Source organism: Aotus nancymaae, unplaced genomic scaffold (genome assembly GCF_030222135.1).
Source record: "Aotus nancymaae isolate 86718 unplaced genomic scaffold, 86718_ANA_hifiasm-v0.15.2.pri h1tg000019l, whole genome shotgun sequence".
NCBI classification, from domain to species: Eukaryota; Metazoa; Chordata; class Mammalia; order Primates; family Aotidae; genus Aotus; species Aotus nancymaae.
The window spans coordinates 37,271,062-37,289,006 of NW_026988431.1; the positions used below are offsets into that span (position 1 = coordinate 37,271,062).

The window sequence follows — 17,945 nt, forward strand, 5'->3', positions numbered from 1 at the left end:
GAGCAAAACTCCATCTCAAAAAAAAAAAAAGAAGAAGAAGAAGAAGAAAGAAGAAGGAAGAAGGAAGAAGAAGAAGAAGAAGAAGAAAAGAAATGTCTCATCAATGGCTTAGTCACATGATAGAAATCTCTCCCAGTTTCTGCCTATACAAAATTCCATTCATGTTTTCTTCCCTTTTTTTTGTTAAGTTTACTTGCCTGTTACTAATCTTGCTTCATTTACTCCAGTTCTTTTTATAGTTGCCCAAATATTTAGGTTGAACCATATGAAATTAGTGTTTTAAAAGTACTTTGGACATAGAGAATTACATATTTCCATATTCATATATTGGTGTGGATTAAACCAAAACCCCAGAAAGTTACACAGAACATAATCACCTAACTCCATAGGGCCTCAAAAAAGGCTTTTTTTAAAGTGTGGAAATGGATATTTTGTAGTATGTATAAAGTGTGTAACTATTTCCATAATCTAATATTCTAACATTTCTTGTCACTGGAAAACGTTCTTTCTTGCCTGTTCATTCATGGTCAATCCTTGCTTCCATCTCCAACTCCATGCAACCACTGATTTTTCTATTTCTGTAGTCTTTTCTTTACTAGAAATTTCATATAAATGGAATCATAAAATGTGGTGACTTATATCTCTGGCTTCTTTTGCTTATAATATTTTTGAGGTCCACCTATATTATTTCATATATCAGTAATTCATTTTAAAAATTGTTGAGTAGCATTCCATTGTGTGGATATAATACTACCTTTTATTTATCTGCTCACTAGTTGGTCAACATTTGAGTTGTTTCCAGTTTTTGGCAGTGAACGTTCACATACAAGTCTTTGTTTGGATGTGTTTTTATTTTTGTTGGGTAGACACCTGGGAATGGAATTTCTGGGTCATATGGTAAGTGTCTGTTTAACTTTTTAAGTAGTCATTAAACTGTTTTCCAAAGTGGTTGGAAACAGTTTTACATTCTTACTGGTAAGGTATGATGGTTCTAATTCTGCCACATACTCATTGAAACTTGATATTGTTAGTCTTTTTTATCTTAGTCATTTTAGCAGAAGTGTAGTGGTTTCTTACTGTAGTTTAAAAAAAAAATGTTTATTTCTTGTTGAGATAAAATATATGTCTATAATTTACCATTTTTACCATTTTTAAGTATACAGTTCAGTGGTAATAATACATGTATATTATTTTCTTTCCTCTTCATCCATCTGTTATCCTTCCTTTCTGGTAACCACGAGTCTACTCTCTATCATGAGATCTACTGTTTTTAGCTCCTACATACAAATTAGAACATGTGAAATTTGTCTTTCTGTACTTGGCTTATTTCACTTAGCATAATGGCCTCAGGTTCCAGCTATGTTGCTGCAAATTACAGGATTTCATTCTTTTTTATGGCTGAATAATTTTTTACTATGTATTTATACCATGTTTTTAAATCCATTCATCCACAGATGGGCACTTAGGTTGAGTCCATATCTTGACTATTGTGTACAGTGCTGCAATAAACATGGGAATACAGGTGTTTCTTGGATATATTGATTTCTTTTCTTTTGGATATATATATATATGTCTAATAGTGGAATTGCTGGATCATATGGTAGTTTTTTTTTAAATATGTTTAAAATAATCCCAAAGGATTATAAATCATTCTACTATAAAGACAAATGCAAATATATGTTTGTTGCAGCACTATTTACAAGAGCAAAGACTTGGAACCCACCAAAAAGACCATCAGTGATCAACTAGATAAAGAAAATGTGGCACATATACATCATGGAATACTATGTAGCCATAAAAAATAATGAGTTCATGTCCTTTGCAGGGACATGGATGAGGCTGGAAACCATCATTCTCAGCACACTAACACAGGAACAGAAAAACAAACACTGCATGTTCTCACTCATAAGTGGCAGTTGAACAATGAGAACACATGGACACAGGGAGGGGAACATCACACACCAGGGCCTGTCAGGGGGGTGGGTAAGGGGAGGGAGAGCATTAAGACAAATACCTAATGCATACAGGGCTTAAAACCTAGATGACAAGTTGATGGGTGCAGCAAACTACCATGGCACATGTATACCTATGTAACAAACCTGCATGTTCTGTACATATATCCCAGAACTTAAAGTATAATAGTTAAAAAAAATTTTTTTGTGGGTACGTAGTACATCTATGTATTTATTGGGTACATGGAATATTTTGATACTGGCATGCAATGTGTAATATTCATGTCATGGAAAATGGGGTATCCATCCCTCAAGCATTTATCCTTTATGTTGCAAGCAATCCAATTATACTCTTTTATAATATAGGTAATAAATATACCATTAAATTATTGACTATCGTCACCTTGTTGTGCTATCAAATACTAGGTGTTATTCATTCTTTCTTTCTTTCTTTTCTTTTTCTCCTAACACCCCCACTACTCTCATATGGTAGTTCTATTTTTAGTTTTTTGAAGAACCTCCATACCGTTCTGCATAGTGGCTATAATTATTTACATTTCCACCAGCAGTGTGTGAGAGTTCCCCTTTGTCCACATCTTTGCTTGCATTTGTTATTGTGTGTCATTTTGATACAAACTATTTTAACTGGAGTGAGATGATACTGCATTGTTATTTTGATTTGCATTTCTTTGATGATTTGTGATGTTGAGCATCTTTTCATATACTCGTTGGTCATTTGCATGTCTTCTTTTAAGAAATAACCGGCCAGGTGTGGTGGCTCACACCTGTAATCCCAGCACTTTGGGAGGCCTAGGTGGGCAGATCACAAGGTCAGGAGTTAGAGACCAGCCTGGCTAACATGGTGAAACCCCATCTCTACTAAAAATACAAAAAAATTAGCCAGGTGTGGTGGCACGCACCTGTAGTCCCAGCTACTCAGGAGGCTGAGGGAGAAGAATTGCCTGAACCCAAGAAGTGGAGGTTGCAGTGAGCCAAGATCACCCCACTGCACTCCAGCCTGGATGACAGAGTGACAGTCCATCTCAAAAAAAAAAAAAAGAAATATCCATTCAGATCTTTTGCCCATTGTAAAATCAGATAATTTGTTTTTGTTTTTGTTTGTTTTTTTGGCTACTGAGTTATTTGAGCTGCTTATATATTCTGGTTATTAATCTCTTGTCAGTTGGATAGTTTGCAAATATAGTCTTCCATTCTATGAGTTGGCTCTTCACTTTTGTTTTCTTTGCTATGTAGAAGTATTTTAGCTTAATGTGATCTCAGTAGTCTATTTTTACTTTGATTGTCTGTGCTTTTGAGTTCTTACACACAAAAAATTTTTTGCCCAGACTAGTATCCTGAAGAGTTTCCCCAGTGTTTAATTTGAGGTCTTATATTTAAGTCTTTAATCCATTTTGATTTGGTTTTTGTGTGTCATGAGAGATTGGGGCCTAGTTTCATTTCATTCTTTCATATATAGTTAATCCAGCTTTCCCAGCATCATTGATTAAAAAGACTGTCCTTTCCCCAAAATATGTTCTTGGCACTTTTGTCAAAGATGAGTTGATTGTAAATGTGTGGACTTATATCTGGGTCTGTATTATGTTCCATGTGTCTGTGTGTCTGTATTTATGCTAGTACCCTGCTGTTTGGGTTACTGTAGCTCTGTAGTGTGTTTTGAAGTCAGGTAGTGTGATGCTTCCAGCTTTGTTCTTTTTGCTTTGGATTACTTTGCTATTTGGAGTCTTTTGTGGTTTCATATAAAGTTTAGTATTTTTTTGTTGTTGTTTCTCTGAAGAATGTCATTGGTGTTTTGATAAGGATTGCATTGAATCTCAAAATTACTTGGGGTAGTATTGTCATTTTAACAACATTAATTCTTCCAGTATGTGAGCTTGAAATACCTTTCCATTTTTTGGTGTCCTCTTCTATTTTTTTCATCAGTTTTGTGGTCTTCCTTGCCTAGATATTTCACTTGTTTAGATTGATTCCTAGGATTTTTTTTTTGTAACCATTGTAAATGGGATTACTTTTTTGATTTATTTTTCAGATTATTCTTTGACCCTATATTATTCATTCATTCTCATACAAAAATCACTCTTTTTGAGATTCATACTGTTCAGTTATGTTATATATAAATGTTATTGACATTTGTATGTTGATTTTTTATCCTGCAACTTTACTGAATTTGCATGTTGATTTTTTATCCTGCAACTTTACTGAATTTATCATTTCTAATAGTTTTTTGGTGGAGAATTTAGGGGTTTTTTGATATAAGATCATGTCATCTGAGAATATGACTTTTTATTTTCCAATTTGGAAAATGACTAATATGACTTTTTATTTTCCAATTTGGATACTCTTTATTTCTTTCTCTTGCTTAATTGCTCTGACCAGGACTTCCAGTGTTATGTTGAATAATGGTGGTGAAAGTCGGCATCATTGTATTTTCTAGACTTTAGAGGAAGGGCCTTCAATTTTTCCCTGTTGAGTATGCTATATGGCTTTTTCTGTTTTGAAGTGTATTCCTTCTATACCTTTGATGAGGGTTTTTTTTTTTTTTTTTTTTTTTTTTTTGGTTGTTGTTGTTGTTATAAAGGGATGTTGCATTTTATTGACTGCTTTTCTGGCATCCATTGAAATAATCATATGGTTTTTGTTCTTGAATCTGTTATTGTGATATATTATGTTTACTGACACACATGTGTTGAATCATCCTTGTTCCACTTGATCATGACAAATGATCTTTTAATGTGTTGTTGAATTCAGTTTGCTGGATTTTTGCATCTATGTTCATATTATATCAATATATCAAACTATATTGGCCTGTAATTTTCTTTTTTTTGTTGGTTCCTTATATGGTTTTGGTATCAGGGTAATGCTGGCCTCTTTGAATGAGTTTGGAGGTATTCTTTCCTTTTCAGTATTTTTGAAGAGTTTGAGTAGGATTGGTATAGTTTTCTTTAAATGTTTGGTAGTCTACAACAGTGAATCCATCAGATCTTGGGCACTTCTTTGATGGCAAACTTTTTATTATGGCTTTTATCTTGTTATTCATTATCATTTGTTCAGGTTTTCTGTTTCTTCATGTTTCAATTGTGGTAGGTTGTGTGTGTCTAGGAATCTATCCATTTTTTCTAGGTTTTCCAATTTGTTTTGCATATAGTAGTTCATAATATTCTTTAATGATTCTTTGTATTTCTGAGGTTTCAGTTGTTATATCTCCTTTTTAAATTTTAATTATTTTATTTGGATATCTCTTAGTCTAGCTAAAGGTTTGTTCATTTTGTTTATCTTTTCAAAAAACCAGCTTTTCATTTTATTGACCTTCTGTGGTTTTTGTTTTTGTTTTTTAGAGACAGGGTCTCACTCTGTCATCCAGTCTGGAGTACAGTGGCATGATCACAGCTCATTGCGGCCTTGACTTCCTAGGCTTAAGCAATCCTCCCACCTCAGCCCTCCATGTAGCTGGGACTATAGGCACGTGCCACCATACCTGGCTAATTATTGTATTTTTTGTAGAGTTTGGGTTTCACCATGTTACCGAGGCTGGTTTTGAACTCCTGGACTCAAGTAATCTGCCTGCCCTGGCCTCCCAAAGTGCTAGGATTACAGATGTGAACTACCATGCCTGGCCTCTTCCATATTTTTAAAAATTTTAATTTCATATATTTCTGCTTTGATCTTTATTTATTTTCTTCTACTAATTTTGGGTTTGGTTTATTCTTTCTTTCTTTTTTTTCTTTTTTTTGGAGACGGAGTTTTACCATGTCACCCAAGCTAGAGTGCAATAGTGTGATCTTGGCTCACTGCAACCTCTGCCTCCTGGGTTAAAGCAATTCTCCCACTTCAACCCCCCGAGTAGTTGGGACTACAGGAGTGCACCATCATGCCTGGCTAATTTTTGTATTTTTGGTAGAGATGAGGTTTTACCATGTTGGCCAGACTGCTCTGAAACTATTGACCTCAAGTGATCTGCCCGTCTCAGCCTCCCACAGTGCTGGGATTATAGGTGTGATCCACCGTGTCTGCCCTATTCTTGATTTTCTAGTTCTTTAAGGGGCATTGTTAGATTTTTTTATTTGAACTCTCTCTACTTTTTTGATATAGGCATTTATTGCTATAACCTTCCCTCTCAGTACTGCTTTTGCTCTATCTCATAGATTTTGGTATATTGTATTCTGATGTTCATTTGTTTCAAGAAATTTTTAACTTTTCTTAATTTCTTTACCCATTGGTCATTGAATAGCATGTTATTTAATTTCCATATGTTTGTGTATTTTCCAAATTCCTTTTATTATTAATTTCTAGTTTTATATCATGTGGTCAGAAAAGATACTTGATGTGATTTGTGTTTTTCTGAATTTGTTTAGACTTGTTTTGTAGCCTAAGATACAGTCTGTTCTGGAAAAATGTTTCATGTGCTGGTGAAAAGAATGTATATTCTGTAGCAATAGGTTGAAATGTTCTAATAAATGTTGATTAGGTCTATTAGATCTAGTGCATAGTTTAATTTTCTCTTGCTTTGTTGATTTTCTGTCTAGGTGATTTGTCTATTACAAGAGTGGCATATTAGAGTCTCCTAACTGTTACTACAATACAGTAAAAGTTAAAAGCAAGTGTTAACTTTATATACTTGGGGGCTCTGGTGTTGGGTTCATAGATATCTATAATTGTTATATTTGCTGAATTGCTACCTTTATCATTATATAGTGACCCTCTTTTTCTTTTTTTACAGTCTTTGATTTGTAGTCTGTTTTATCTTATGTAAGTACAGCTACTCCTGATCTTTTTTAGTTTTCAGTTACAAGGAATATGTTTAACTTCCAGCTTGAGTCTTTGTGTATATTTGTAAGTGAAATGGGTTCTCTGAAGGCAGCATATAGTTGGGTCTTACGTCTTTATCCATTAAGCCACTCTGTGCCTTATTTATTTATTTTTTATTTTATTTTTATTTTTGAGACAGAATCTCGCTCTGTCACCAGGCTGGAGTGCTGTGGTGCAATCTCAGTTCACTGCAACCTCTGCCTCCAGGTTCAAGCAGTTCTCCTGCCTCAGCCTCCTGAGTAGCTAGGACTACAGGTGCATGCCATCACACCCAGCTAATTTTTTTTTTTTTTTTTTTTTTTGTATTTTTAGTAGAGACAAGGTTTCACCTTGTTGGCCAGGATGGTTTTGATCTCTTGACTTCGTTATCTGCCCACCTCAGCCTCCCAAAGTGCTGGAATTTTAGGCATGAGCCACCATGCCCCAGCCACTCTATGCCTTTTAATTGGACAATTGAGGTCATTTACATTTAGTATGATTATAAATAAGTATGGACTCACTGCTACCATTTTATCACTTGTTTTCTTCTTGTTTTGAGACTTCTCTTTTCCTTTATTTCTAATTGTCTTCCTTTGTAGTTAAGTGATTATCTCTGGCAGTATATTTTAATTTATTGATGTCTATTTTTAGTGAATATATTATAGGTTTTATACTATCGTTACCATGATTCTTGCAAAAAATCTTATAGATATAACAAATTATTTTAAAGAGATGACAATTAACTTAGAGCACAGACAAAAGAATGGAAATAAAAGCAAAAAAAAAAAAAAAAACGCAAAAAAATTCTACACTTTAACTTAATCTCCCAACATTTTGACTTTTAGTTATCTTAATTGATATGTTTTTATATTGCCGATCTCTTAACAGGTTGCTGTAGCTGTCATTGTTTTTGATAAATTTGTCTTTGGAGCTTTATACTAGAGTTATGACTGGATAGTACACCATAAATACAGTAATAGATTATTCTGTGTTTGTCTGTGTACTTAATTTTACCAGTGGTTTTAATACCTTGAACATTTTGTCTTTTGCACACTAGTATTTTGTATTTTCCTCCAGATGGAAGAAATTCCCTTTAGTGTTTTTTTGCAAGGTGGGTCTGGTGGTGGTGAATTTTCTGTTTTCATTTGTCTGGGAAAGACTTTACTTCGTATTTAAATAACAATTTTTTTCTGGATACAAAATACTTGGATGGCAGGGCTTTTTTTCCCCACTTTGGGCACTTTGAAAATGCCATTCCACTCCCTCCTGCCTGCATGGTTTCCATTGTGAAGTCTGTTTCCAGATGAATTGGAGCTTCTTTATATGTTATTTGCTTCTTTTCTGCAGCTAATTTTAGGATATTCTCTTTGTCATTGACCTTTGTGAGTTTTATTATATGTCATATATGAGTTGAATCTGTTTGGTGTTCTAAGACCTTTCTGTACATGGATATTTATATTTTTCTCAAGTTTGGAAAGTTTTCTGTTGGTATTTCTTTGAATAAGCTTTTTATCCCTTGTTCTTGATCTGCTCCCTCTTAAACACAGGAATTCTTACATTTGGTCTTTTGAGGTACTCTTCTATATCTTATAGGCAGTCTTTGCTCGTTTTTGCTCTTTTGTCTTTTTTCTCCTCTGAATGTGTATTTTCAAACAGCTGATCTTCAAGCAGCATTTCTGTACATCAACAATGTTCAAGCTGAGGGCCAAATCAAGAATGCAGTTCCATTTACAATAGCTGCAAAAAGAATAAAATATGTAAGAATACAGCTAATTCAGGAGGTAAAAATATCTCTACAATGAGAACTACAAAACATTACTGGAAAAGTATCAGAGACAACACAAATAAATGGAAAAACATTCCATACTCATGGACAGGAAGAATTAACATTGTTAAAATGGCCATACTACCCAAAGCAATTTACAGATTCAGTGCTATTCTTGTCAAACTACCAACATCATTTTTCACAGATTTAGAAAAAAACTATTTTAAAATTCATATGGAACCAAAAGAGAACTGAAAAGTTAAAACAATCTTAAGCAAAAAGAACAAAGTTGGAGTTATATTACCTGACTTCAAACTATACCACAAGGCTACTGTAACCAAAACAGCATGATACAGTACAAAAGCAGACACACAGACCAATGGAACAGAATAGAGAATCCAGAAATAAAACTGCACCCCCACCATGTGATCTTTGACAAAGTAAACAAAAATAAGCAATGAGGAAAAAGACTTCCTATTCAATAAATAGTGCTTGGAATAACTGACTATCCATACCATACGCAGAAGAATGAAACTGGATCCCTACCTATCACCATATACAAAAATTAACTCAAGATGGATTAAAGACTTACACATTAGACCTCAATCTATAAAAATCCTAGAAGAAAACCTGGGAAATACTCTTCTTGATAGGGCCTTTGCAGAGGATTTATGGCTAAGTCCTTAAAAGTAATTGCAACAAAAACAAAAATTGACAAGTGGGACCTAACTAAACTGAAGGGCTTCTGCACAATGAAAGAAACTATCAAGGGAATAAACAGATGACCTACAGATGAGAGAAAATATTTGCCAAGTTATGCATCTGACAAAGACCTAATATCCACAACCTGTAAGGAACTTAAGTAACTCCATTAAAAAGTGGGCAAAGGACATGAACAGACACTTTTCAAAAGAAGACATGCAGGGGGCCAACAGGCATATAAAAAAAGACTCAATATCACCAATCATTAGAGAAATGCAAATCAAAACTACAATGAGATACCATTCATACCAGTTAGAATGTCTATTAAAAAGTAAAAAAATAACAGAGATGCTGGCAAGGTTATGGAGAAAAAGGAATGCTTATATGTCTATATTTATACCAGTATAACTCTGTACTGATTACTATAGCTTTATAGTAAGTTTTAAAATCATATACTGTATGATGGTTAATACTGAGTGTCAACTTGATTGGATTGAGTGATACAAAGTATTGACCTTGGGTATGTCTGTCAGAGTACTGCCAAAGGAGATTAACATTTGAGTCAGTGGACTGGGAAAGGCAGACCTACCCTTAATCTGGGTAGGCACAATCTAATCAGTTCCCAGCATTGCTAGAATATAAGCAGGCAGAAAAATGTGAAAAGAGTGACTTGCCTAGCCTCCCAGCCTACATCTTTTTTTTTTTTTTTTTTTTCTGACACGGAATCTCACTCTATCACCCAGGCTGGAGTACAGTGCTACAATCTCAGTTCACTGCAACCTCCACATCCTGGGTTCAAGCCATCCTCCTTCCTCAGCCTCCTGAGTAGATGGGACTCCAGGCATGCACCACCACCCTTGGCAAATTTTTATATTTTTAGTAGAGATGGGGTTTTGCCATGATGGCCAGGCTGGTCTCAAACTCCTGACCTCAAGTGATTGACCCATCTTGGCCTCCCAAAGTGCTGGGATTACAGGTGTGAGCCACTGCTCCTGGCCCCAGTCTACATCTTTTTCCCGTACTGGATGCCCTTGAACATTGGACTCCAAGTTCTTCAGTTTTGGAACTCGGACTGGCTCTCCTTGCTCTTCAGCCTACAGATGGCCTATTATGGGACCTTGTGCTCGTGTGAGTTAATAGTTAATAAACTCCCCTTTATTTATTATTTAAGAGTGTGTATATATCTATTCCATTAGTTCTGTCCCTCTAGAGAACCCTAATACATGCTGTAAGTCCTCCATTTTAAAATCTTTTTCTTGAAAATTTCATATATTCTGTGTCCTTTAAATTTCCAAATAAAGTTGGAAATCATTTGTCAATTTTTACAAAAACATCTGCTTAGATTTTTGAGAGAGATTGTGTTGAATCTTTTAGGGAGAAATGCCGTCTTAAAAATATTGAATTATCCAAGTATTGAACATGGTATATCTCTCCATTTAATAGGTTTTACTTAATTTCTCTCAGCAATATTTTGTAGTCTCCAGTGTACAGGTCTTGTGCTTCTTTATTTTTACAACTCATTCCTAAGTATTTTATACTTTTTGATACTATTGTACATGAATTATTTTCTTAATCTTATTTTCACTGTTCATAGCTAACTTAAAAAGATCTATTTAGATCTTTCCCATTTTTAAATTGGCTTGCTTTCTTATGGTTGAGTCTTAAAAATATTAAACAGTCCTTTGTCCAGTATGTCTTTTGAAATATTTTCTCCCAGTCTGTGAGTTGTCTTCTCATTCTCATGACCCATGGAGTACTTTAAAATGTGCTGTTTTACTTTCACAAATTAGAGAGTTTCCTAGATTTCTTTTTCTGGTGATTTTTACTTTAATTCTGTTGTGGTTAGAGATTATACTTATTTTTAATAATATCTTTATTGAGATATCATTTATATATCGTAAGTGTACATTTCAGCTGTTAGAATATTCACAAAGTTGTGCATCACTTCAAAAAGAAACCCGATGTTCATTGGCAATCACTCTCCTAGCCAGTGGCTGCTAGGTACTTGCTGTCCCTAGCAATGTACCTGTTCTGGATACTTCATATGAATGACATCTTTTGGTTGGTTGCTTATCTTTATTAGATATATGTCTGTTCAAATTGCTTTCCCAGTTTTTAATTGGTTATCTGATTTTTTAAATTGATGAAGTGTGTGTGTGTGTGTGTGTGTGTGTGTGTGTGTGTTTTTCTGATGGTATCCTTTGAGAATAAAAGTTCTAAATTTTGATGGAGTCCAGTTGATCTTTTTTCTTCTTTTGGTCATTTGCACTTTTGATGTCATAGCCAAGAAGCTATTGCTTAATTTGGAGAATGTACTTTGTATGATTTTATGGCTTTTTAATGTATTAAGAGTAGGTCCATGGCTCAGCATGTGATCTAATGTGGAAATGTTCTATATACTCTTGAAATAATGTGCATTCTGCTGTTTAGGGAAATGTTCTATAAATTTCAGTTTGGTCATATTGTTTCATACTGTTTAAATATTACATATCCCTCCTGGTTTTCTATCTAGTTTTCTATCAATTTCTTGGAAAAGAGTATTAAAATGTCTAACTACATTTGCTCTGTTATCTCTTTCTATGTCAGTGTTTGCTTTGTATATTTTCAGGCTCTGTTGCTAGGTGATATACACTTATAATTGCTGTATATTCCTTCTACTATTAATTTATCCTTTCTACCTCTCCCATGGTTACTGATTACATGGCACTTTTTCCAACCCTTTATTTTCAGTATGTTTGTTTTTCTTAAATAGTCTTTTTTGGACAGTGTACTATTAGATCTTGCTTTTTATCTACTTTAACATCTTTTGCCTTTTGATTGAAATGTTTAGTTCACTCACATGTAATTTTTGGTATGACAGATTTATGTTTTTTATTTTGCCATTTGCTTTCTATATTTCTCATGTCTTTTTGTTGTTGTTCCTCTGTTCCTCTGCTGTTTTGTATTTAAAAAGTATACCTTTTTATTTCCTCTGTGTGTTTTTTAGATATTTGAGAATTTTTTCTTTTAGAGATCACAGTATATATCTTTAGTGTATTGCAATCTATTTCAAATTAATATCAACTTAAAATATATAACAACTTTGCTGCCCATCTTTTTCGTGTCATTATTTTCACATATATTACATCTAAATATGTTATAAACACAGTAATTCCATATTATAATTATTCCTTTAAACAATCTTATGTTCTTAGAAATGCAAGGAAAGAAAAAATATTCACATATATAGTCTTTTGTGTTTATCCACATGATTACTATTTCTGCCCCTCTTCATTTTTTCTTGTGGATTCCAGTTACCCTTTCCTTTCAGCTTTAGCATTCTCAGTATGGCAAGCCTACTACCTGAAAATTATATCTGGAAAAATTTTTACTTCATCTTTACTTTTTGAGCATTATTGAGATAGAATTCACATACCATACAATTCACCCATTTAAAATATATAATTTAGTGGTTTTTCATATGTCTATAGGTATGTGAAATTATCACCACAGTCAATTTTAGAACATTTTAATCACCTTATAAAGAACCCTTATAGCTTTTACTCTTTCTGCCACTGTTTTAAGGTAGGTTGGGTTACTGATTTGAGATCTTTCTTCTTTCTATTTTTAAAACATTTTTATTTTTGAGATGGGGGTCTTTTTTTTTTTTTTTTTTTGGAGACTGAGTTTCGCTCTTGTTACCCAGGCTGGAGTGCAATGGCGCGATCTCGGCTCACCGCAACCTCCGCCTCCTGAGTTCAGGCAATTCTCCTGCCTCAGCCTCCTGAGTAGCTGGGATTACAGGCACGCGCCACCGTGCCCAGCTAATTTTTTGTATTTTTAGTAGAGATGGGGTTTCACCAAGATGGGGGTCTTTTAATGTTGTGCAGGCTTGTCTTGAACTACTGGCCTCAAGCAGTCATCCTACCTCAGCCTCTGAAAGCATTGGGATTACAGGCATGAGCCACTGTGCCTGGCCTTGTCTTTCTTAATATAGGTATTTATATCCATAAATTTCCCTCTAAGCACTGCTTTAGCTGAATCCTATAACTTGTTATATGTTGTGTCTTCATTTTCTTTCATCTCAGTTTTTTATTTTCTTTCTAATTTATTAAGCCCATTGATTATTTAAGAGTGTGTTGTTAATTTTCACATATTTGTGGGTTTTTTACATAACTTTCTTGTTAATGATTTCTAATTTATTCCATTGTGGTTGGAAAACATACTTTGTGTTTTTTCTGTCCTTTTGAATTTATTGAAGTTTTTTTCCCCCTTATGGTGTTAGCATCTGGTCTAATCTGGAGAATGTTTTATGTATACTTGAGAAGAGTATATAATCTGCCCTTGTTTGATAGAGTGTTTTGTAGGTGTCTGTTACATCTAGTTCATTTATAATGTTGTTTAAGCCTTCCATTTCCTTGCTGATCTTTTGCTTCATTGTTCTCTCCATTATTGAAGGTGGGATATTAAAGTCTCCAGCTGTTATTGTTCACGTTGTTTCTCCATTTTTGTCTGTTTTTGCTTCATGTATTTTGGTGCTATTATTAGTTGTATACATGTTTATAGATGTTTTATGTTCCTTTTTTTTTCTTTTTGAGACAGTCTCACTCTGTCACCCAGGCTGGAGTGCAGCAGTGCAATCTCGCCTCACTGTAACCCCTGACTCCTGGGTTCAAGTGATTCTTTTGCCTGAGCCTCCCAAGTTACTGGGACTACAGGCATGCACCACCACACCTAGCTAATTTTTGTATTTTTAGTAGAGATGGGGTTTCACTGTGTTGGCCAGGCTGGTCTTTAACTCCTGACCTCAAGTGATCCACCTGCCTCGGCCTCCCAAATTGCTGGGATTACAGGCATGAGCCACTACGCCCAGCCATATACATGCTGTATCTTCCTGATGGATTAACTCTATTATTATCCTTATAAAGTATCCCTCTTTATCTCTAGTAACTTTTTTTGTTTAAAGTCTGATATTACCATAGCCACTAAAATTTTTCTGTTGTTGCTGTTTGCATTATACACCTTTTCCAGCTCTTAATTTTAATCTATTTGTGTCCTTGAATCTAAAGTCTGTCTTCTGTAAACAACATGTACTTGGATTTTTAAAAAATATATTTTGACAGCCTCTGCCTTTTGATTGGATTGTTTAAGCTGTTCATATTTAATGTTACTGATAGTTGTATTTATGCTTTCCATTTTACTTGTTTTCTGTGTCTGCTTTTTGTTTGTTAGGTGTTTCATGCCTTTTTTGTTCATCTGTTTCTTCATTAGTGCTTTCTTTTGCCTTGAGTACATTTTCTAATGTGATTTATTAGACTATTTGCATTGTTATAAAGGAATACCTGAGGCTAGGTAGTTTACAAAAAAAGAGGTTTATTTGGCTCATTGTTCTGCAGGTTGTACAAGAAGTATAGTGCCAGCATCTACTTCTGTTGAGGACCTTAGGAAGCCTCCAAATATAGCAGAAGGCTAAGGGAGAACAAGCATGTCACATAGCAAGAGAAAAGGAGCAAGAGAGAGAGAAGGAGGTGCCAGGCTCTTTTTAAAAAGCAAATCTTGTGACAATGAATACAGCAAGAACTCACTTATTACTACAAGGATGGCACCAAGCTGATCATGAGGGATCCACCTCCATGACCCAAACATCTCCAGCAAGGCCCCACCTCCAACATTGAGGATCAAATTTCAACATGAGGTTTGGAGAGAACAAATATCCAAACTATGTCATGTAGCATTTTTATTAATGATTTTTTCACTGTGTTTGAGTTTTTTTTTTTTTTTTAACTGGTTTCTCTAGGGCTTACCATATACATCATAACTTGTCAAAGTCAGTGTCAGGTTTTTTTGTTTTTTTTTTTTGGTATAGATGGGGTTTTACCATGTTGCCCAGGCTGATCTTGAACTCCTGGACTTAAGCAGTCCACCCGCTGGCCTCCCAAAATGCTAGGATTATAGGCATAAGCCACTGTGCCCAGCAGCTTCAGATTTATACTAGCTTAATACCAATAACATATAAAAATGTTACTCCAATACATTTGTATTTTCTTTCCTTTCTTGTAATATTTTTGTTATACATATTATATCTATTAATATTACTAACCCAAGAAAACATTGTTATAATTATTACTTTACCATCTCTAGTAATTTCCTTAGCTCATTACAACTTTGGCTGCACCTACCTACTATATGCTGTTATTGGAAAATATTTACACCAAATGTAAATAGAAATATGTTATATTTCTGTATGTTATAGGCCAAACATTACTTTCTAGTCTATAAATATTCTATATAATTGCTTTTTAAATCAGTTAAGCTATAAAAGGAGAAAAAAATATAGATTTCTAATTCCTTTTGTATTAATGCTTTATATGGAAATTTGAAAAAAATGCATGAGTTTAAAGGAAAAAATATGATTTATAGTTACATAATTACATTTACTGTGTTGCTTGTTTGTGTGCATTAGGATTTCTATCTGGAATCACTTGCTTTCAGCCTGACAAATGTGCTTTTATATTTATTGTAAAGCAGTTCTGGTAGCAATGTATTTTGTCAGTTTTTGTTTTTCTAGTAGAGTTTTTATTATTCCTTTATTTTTGAACATTCACTTTGTTGGATTTAGGATTTATCATTAATAATTTTTAAATTTTTTTTGAGTACTTTGAATATGTTATCTCACTGCTTTCTGGCATCCGTTTCTACTGAGAAGTCAGCTATTAATATTCAGGTTCCCTTGTATGTGACCTGTTATTTTTCTCTTGTTGCTTCCAAGATTTTGTCTTTGACTTTCAGCACTTTTATTATGATGTTTCTGTTTGTGGTTCTCTTTGCATTTGTCCTACTTGGAGTTTTTTGGGCTTCCTGGATGTGTTGGTTGTTTTTCACGAAATTTGGGAAGTTGTTAGCTATTATTTTTTTGAATATTTTTCTTCTCCTTTTTCTTTTCTTCTTATGGTACTTCCATTATAAGCATGTTGGTATGCTTAATGATGTTCTGCATCTCTCTTAGGCTCTATTCATTTTTCTTCATTATTTCTTCTCTTTGTTCTTCAGCTTTCATAATCTGTATCAATATATCTTCAAGTTTGCTAATTCTTTCTTCTGCCAGTTCACAGCTACTGTTGAGCCCTGGGTTAGTTTTCTAGGGCTGCCATAATGAGATACTCTAAAGTAGCTTAAAAAACAAATTTTGTGGCTGGGCACAGTGGCCGGCACTTGTAATCCCAGCACTTCTGGAGGCCAAGGTGGGAGTTCACCTGAGCTCAGGAGTTTGAGACCAGCCTGGCCAACATGGTGAAACTAAAAATACAAAAAGATTAGCTGGGAGTGGTGGTACACACCTGTAGTCCCAGCTACTCAGGCAGCTGAGGCAGGAGAATCGCTTGAACCCTGGAGGCAGAGACTCAGCAAGCTGAGATCGTGCCACTTTACTCCAGCCAGGGCAGCAGAGTGTGATTCCATCTTAATAAAAAACAAACAAATTTTGTTTTGTTTTACAGTTTTGGAACCTAGAAATCAGAAATGAAGATATTGTCAGGGTTGATTTCTTATGACGGTTGTGAAGGAAGGAGCTGTTCTAGGCCTCTCTCCTTTGCTTGTAGATAGCTTCTTCATTTTCACATGGCATTCTCCTCGTTTGCATGCCTGTCTCCAAATTTCTCTCTTTTGTAAAGACACTAGTCATATTAGATTTAGACCCACCTTGATGTTCTCATTGTGTTTTAATTTCCTTTTTAAAGACTCCATCTCCAAATAGTTATATTTTGATGTAATGGTGGACAGAACTTCAGCATATGAAATTTGGAGGGATACAGTTCAACCCATAGCAAGCCTCTCTAGTGAATTTCTAATTTCAGTCATTGTATTTTTTAATTCCATAATTTCCATTGTATTCTTTTTCATTATTTCTCCATTTATGAACATTCTTCATTTGATGTGACATTGTCCTCTTACCCTGCTTACTTCCACAATCATGCTGTCCTTTTAGTACTGAGAGCATATTTATAACGGCTAGTTTGAAATCTTTTTCTCTTAAATCTGACATCTGGTTACTCTGCAGGCAGATTTTTTTTTTCCTAGGGCATGGGTCATGGATTTCCATCTGACATCTGGTCATTCTACAGGCATTTTGTTGTTGTTTTCTGGGAGTATGGATCATACTTTTCCATTTCTTTGCATGTCCTTTAATTTTTTTGTTGGAAACTGGGCATTCTAGATAATATGGTAGCAACTCTGTGTGCTATTCCCCACCTATCCCTTTTCCTGGGGCTTGTTATCGTTACTTATTTTTTTAGTTATGGATTGGATTATTTTAATGAAGTCTATCACCCCTCCCCATAGTAGTAAACCTCTAATGTTGCTCCTCAGGGAGGCAGCTTTTCCTTGAATATCTAGTATTTCTTTGTTTGAAAACAAAGAAATTTCATTATGTATTGTAGCAACTCTGCATACTTTTTTCCTAAGTTTTGTGGTTTTTTACATTACTTGCCTAGCCTACAGAATTTGTCTCCTTGTAGTGTACATTTATTGATGTCTGTGCTTTGTTTGTGTTTTATTCTCATTTTTATTGTTTAGCTTTGATTCCTAAGCACTCTTTCAGTGTCTACATACCTCAGCCAAAGACTTGGGCTGAGGTTGTACTAATGCACCTTGAGCCCATAAAGTTTCTACTGTCTGCTGATCAATCTGCGGGTTAGTTGGGGAATGCATTTGAAGTTGTGGGCATTTATTAATTTTTTTTTTTTTTT

General features: G+C 34.5%; 1 protein-coding gene across 5 annotated transcripts in view; it reads left to right on the plus strand.

Annotated features, from left to right (window-relative positions):
- TRPC1 (transient receptor potential cation channel subfamily C member 1) overlaps positions 1–17,945 on the plus strand; it is a 78,400-nt gene that overhangs the window by 26,284 nt on the left and 34,171 nt on the right. Inside the window, exon 1 of one of the 5 annotated variants that reach the window (XM_064378779.1) lies at positions 14,695–14,896. The exons of the other annotated variants lie outside the window; for them this stretch is intronic. Coding sequence (XP_064234849.1) covers positions 14,892–14,896 — 5 coding nt within the window. The 5' untranslated portion in view covers positions 14,695–14,891. Of the gene's footprint in view, positions 1–14,694; positions 14,897–17,945 lie in introns of those variants that run through there. 5 annotated transcript variants of the gene reach the window in all.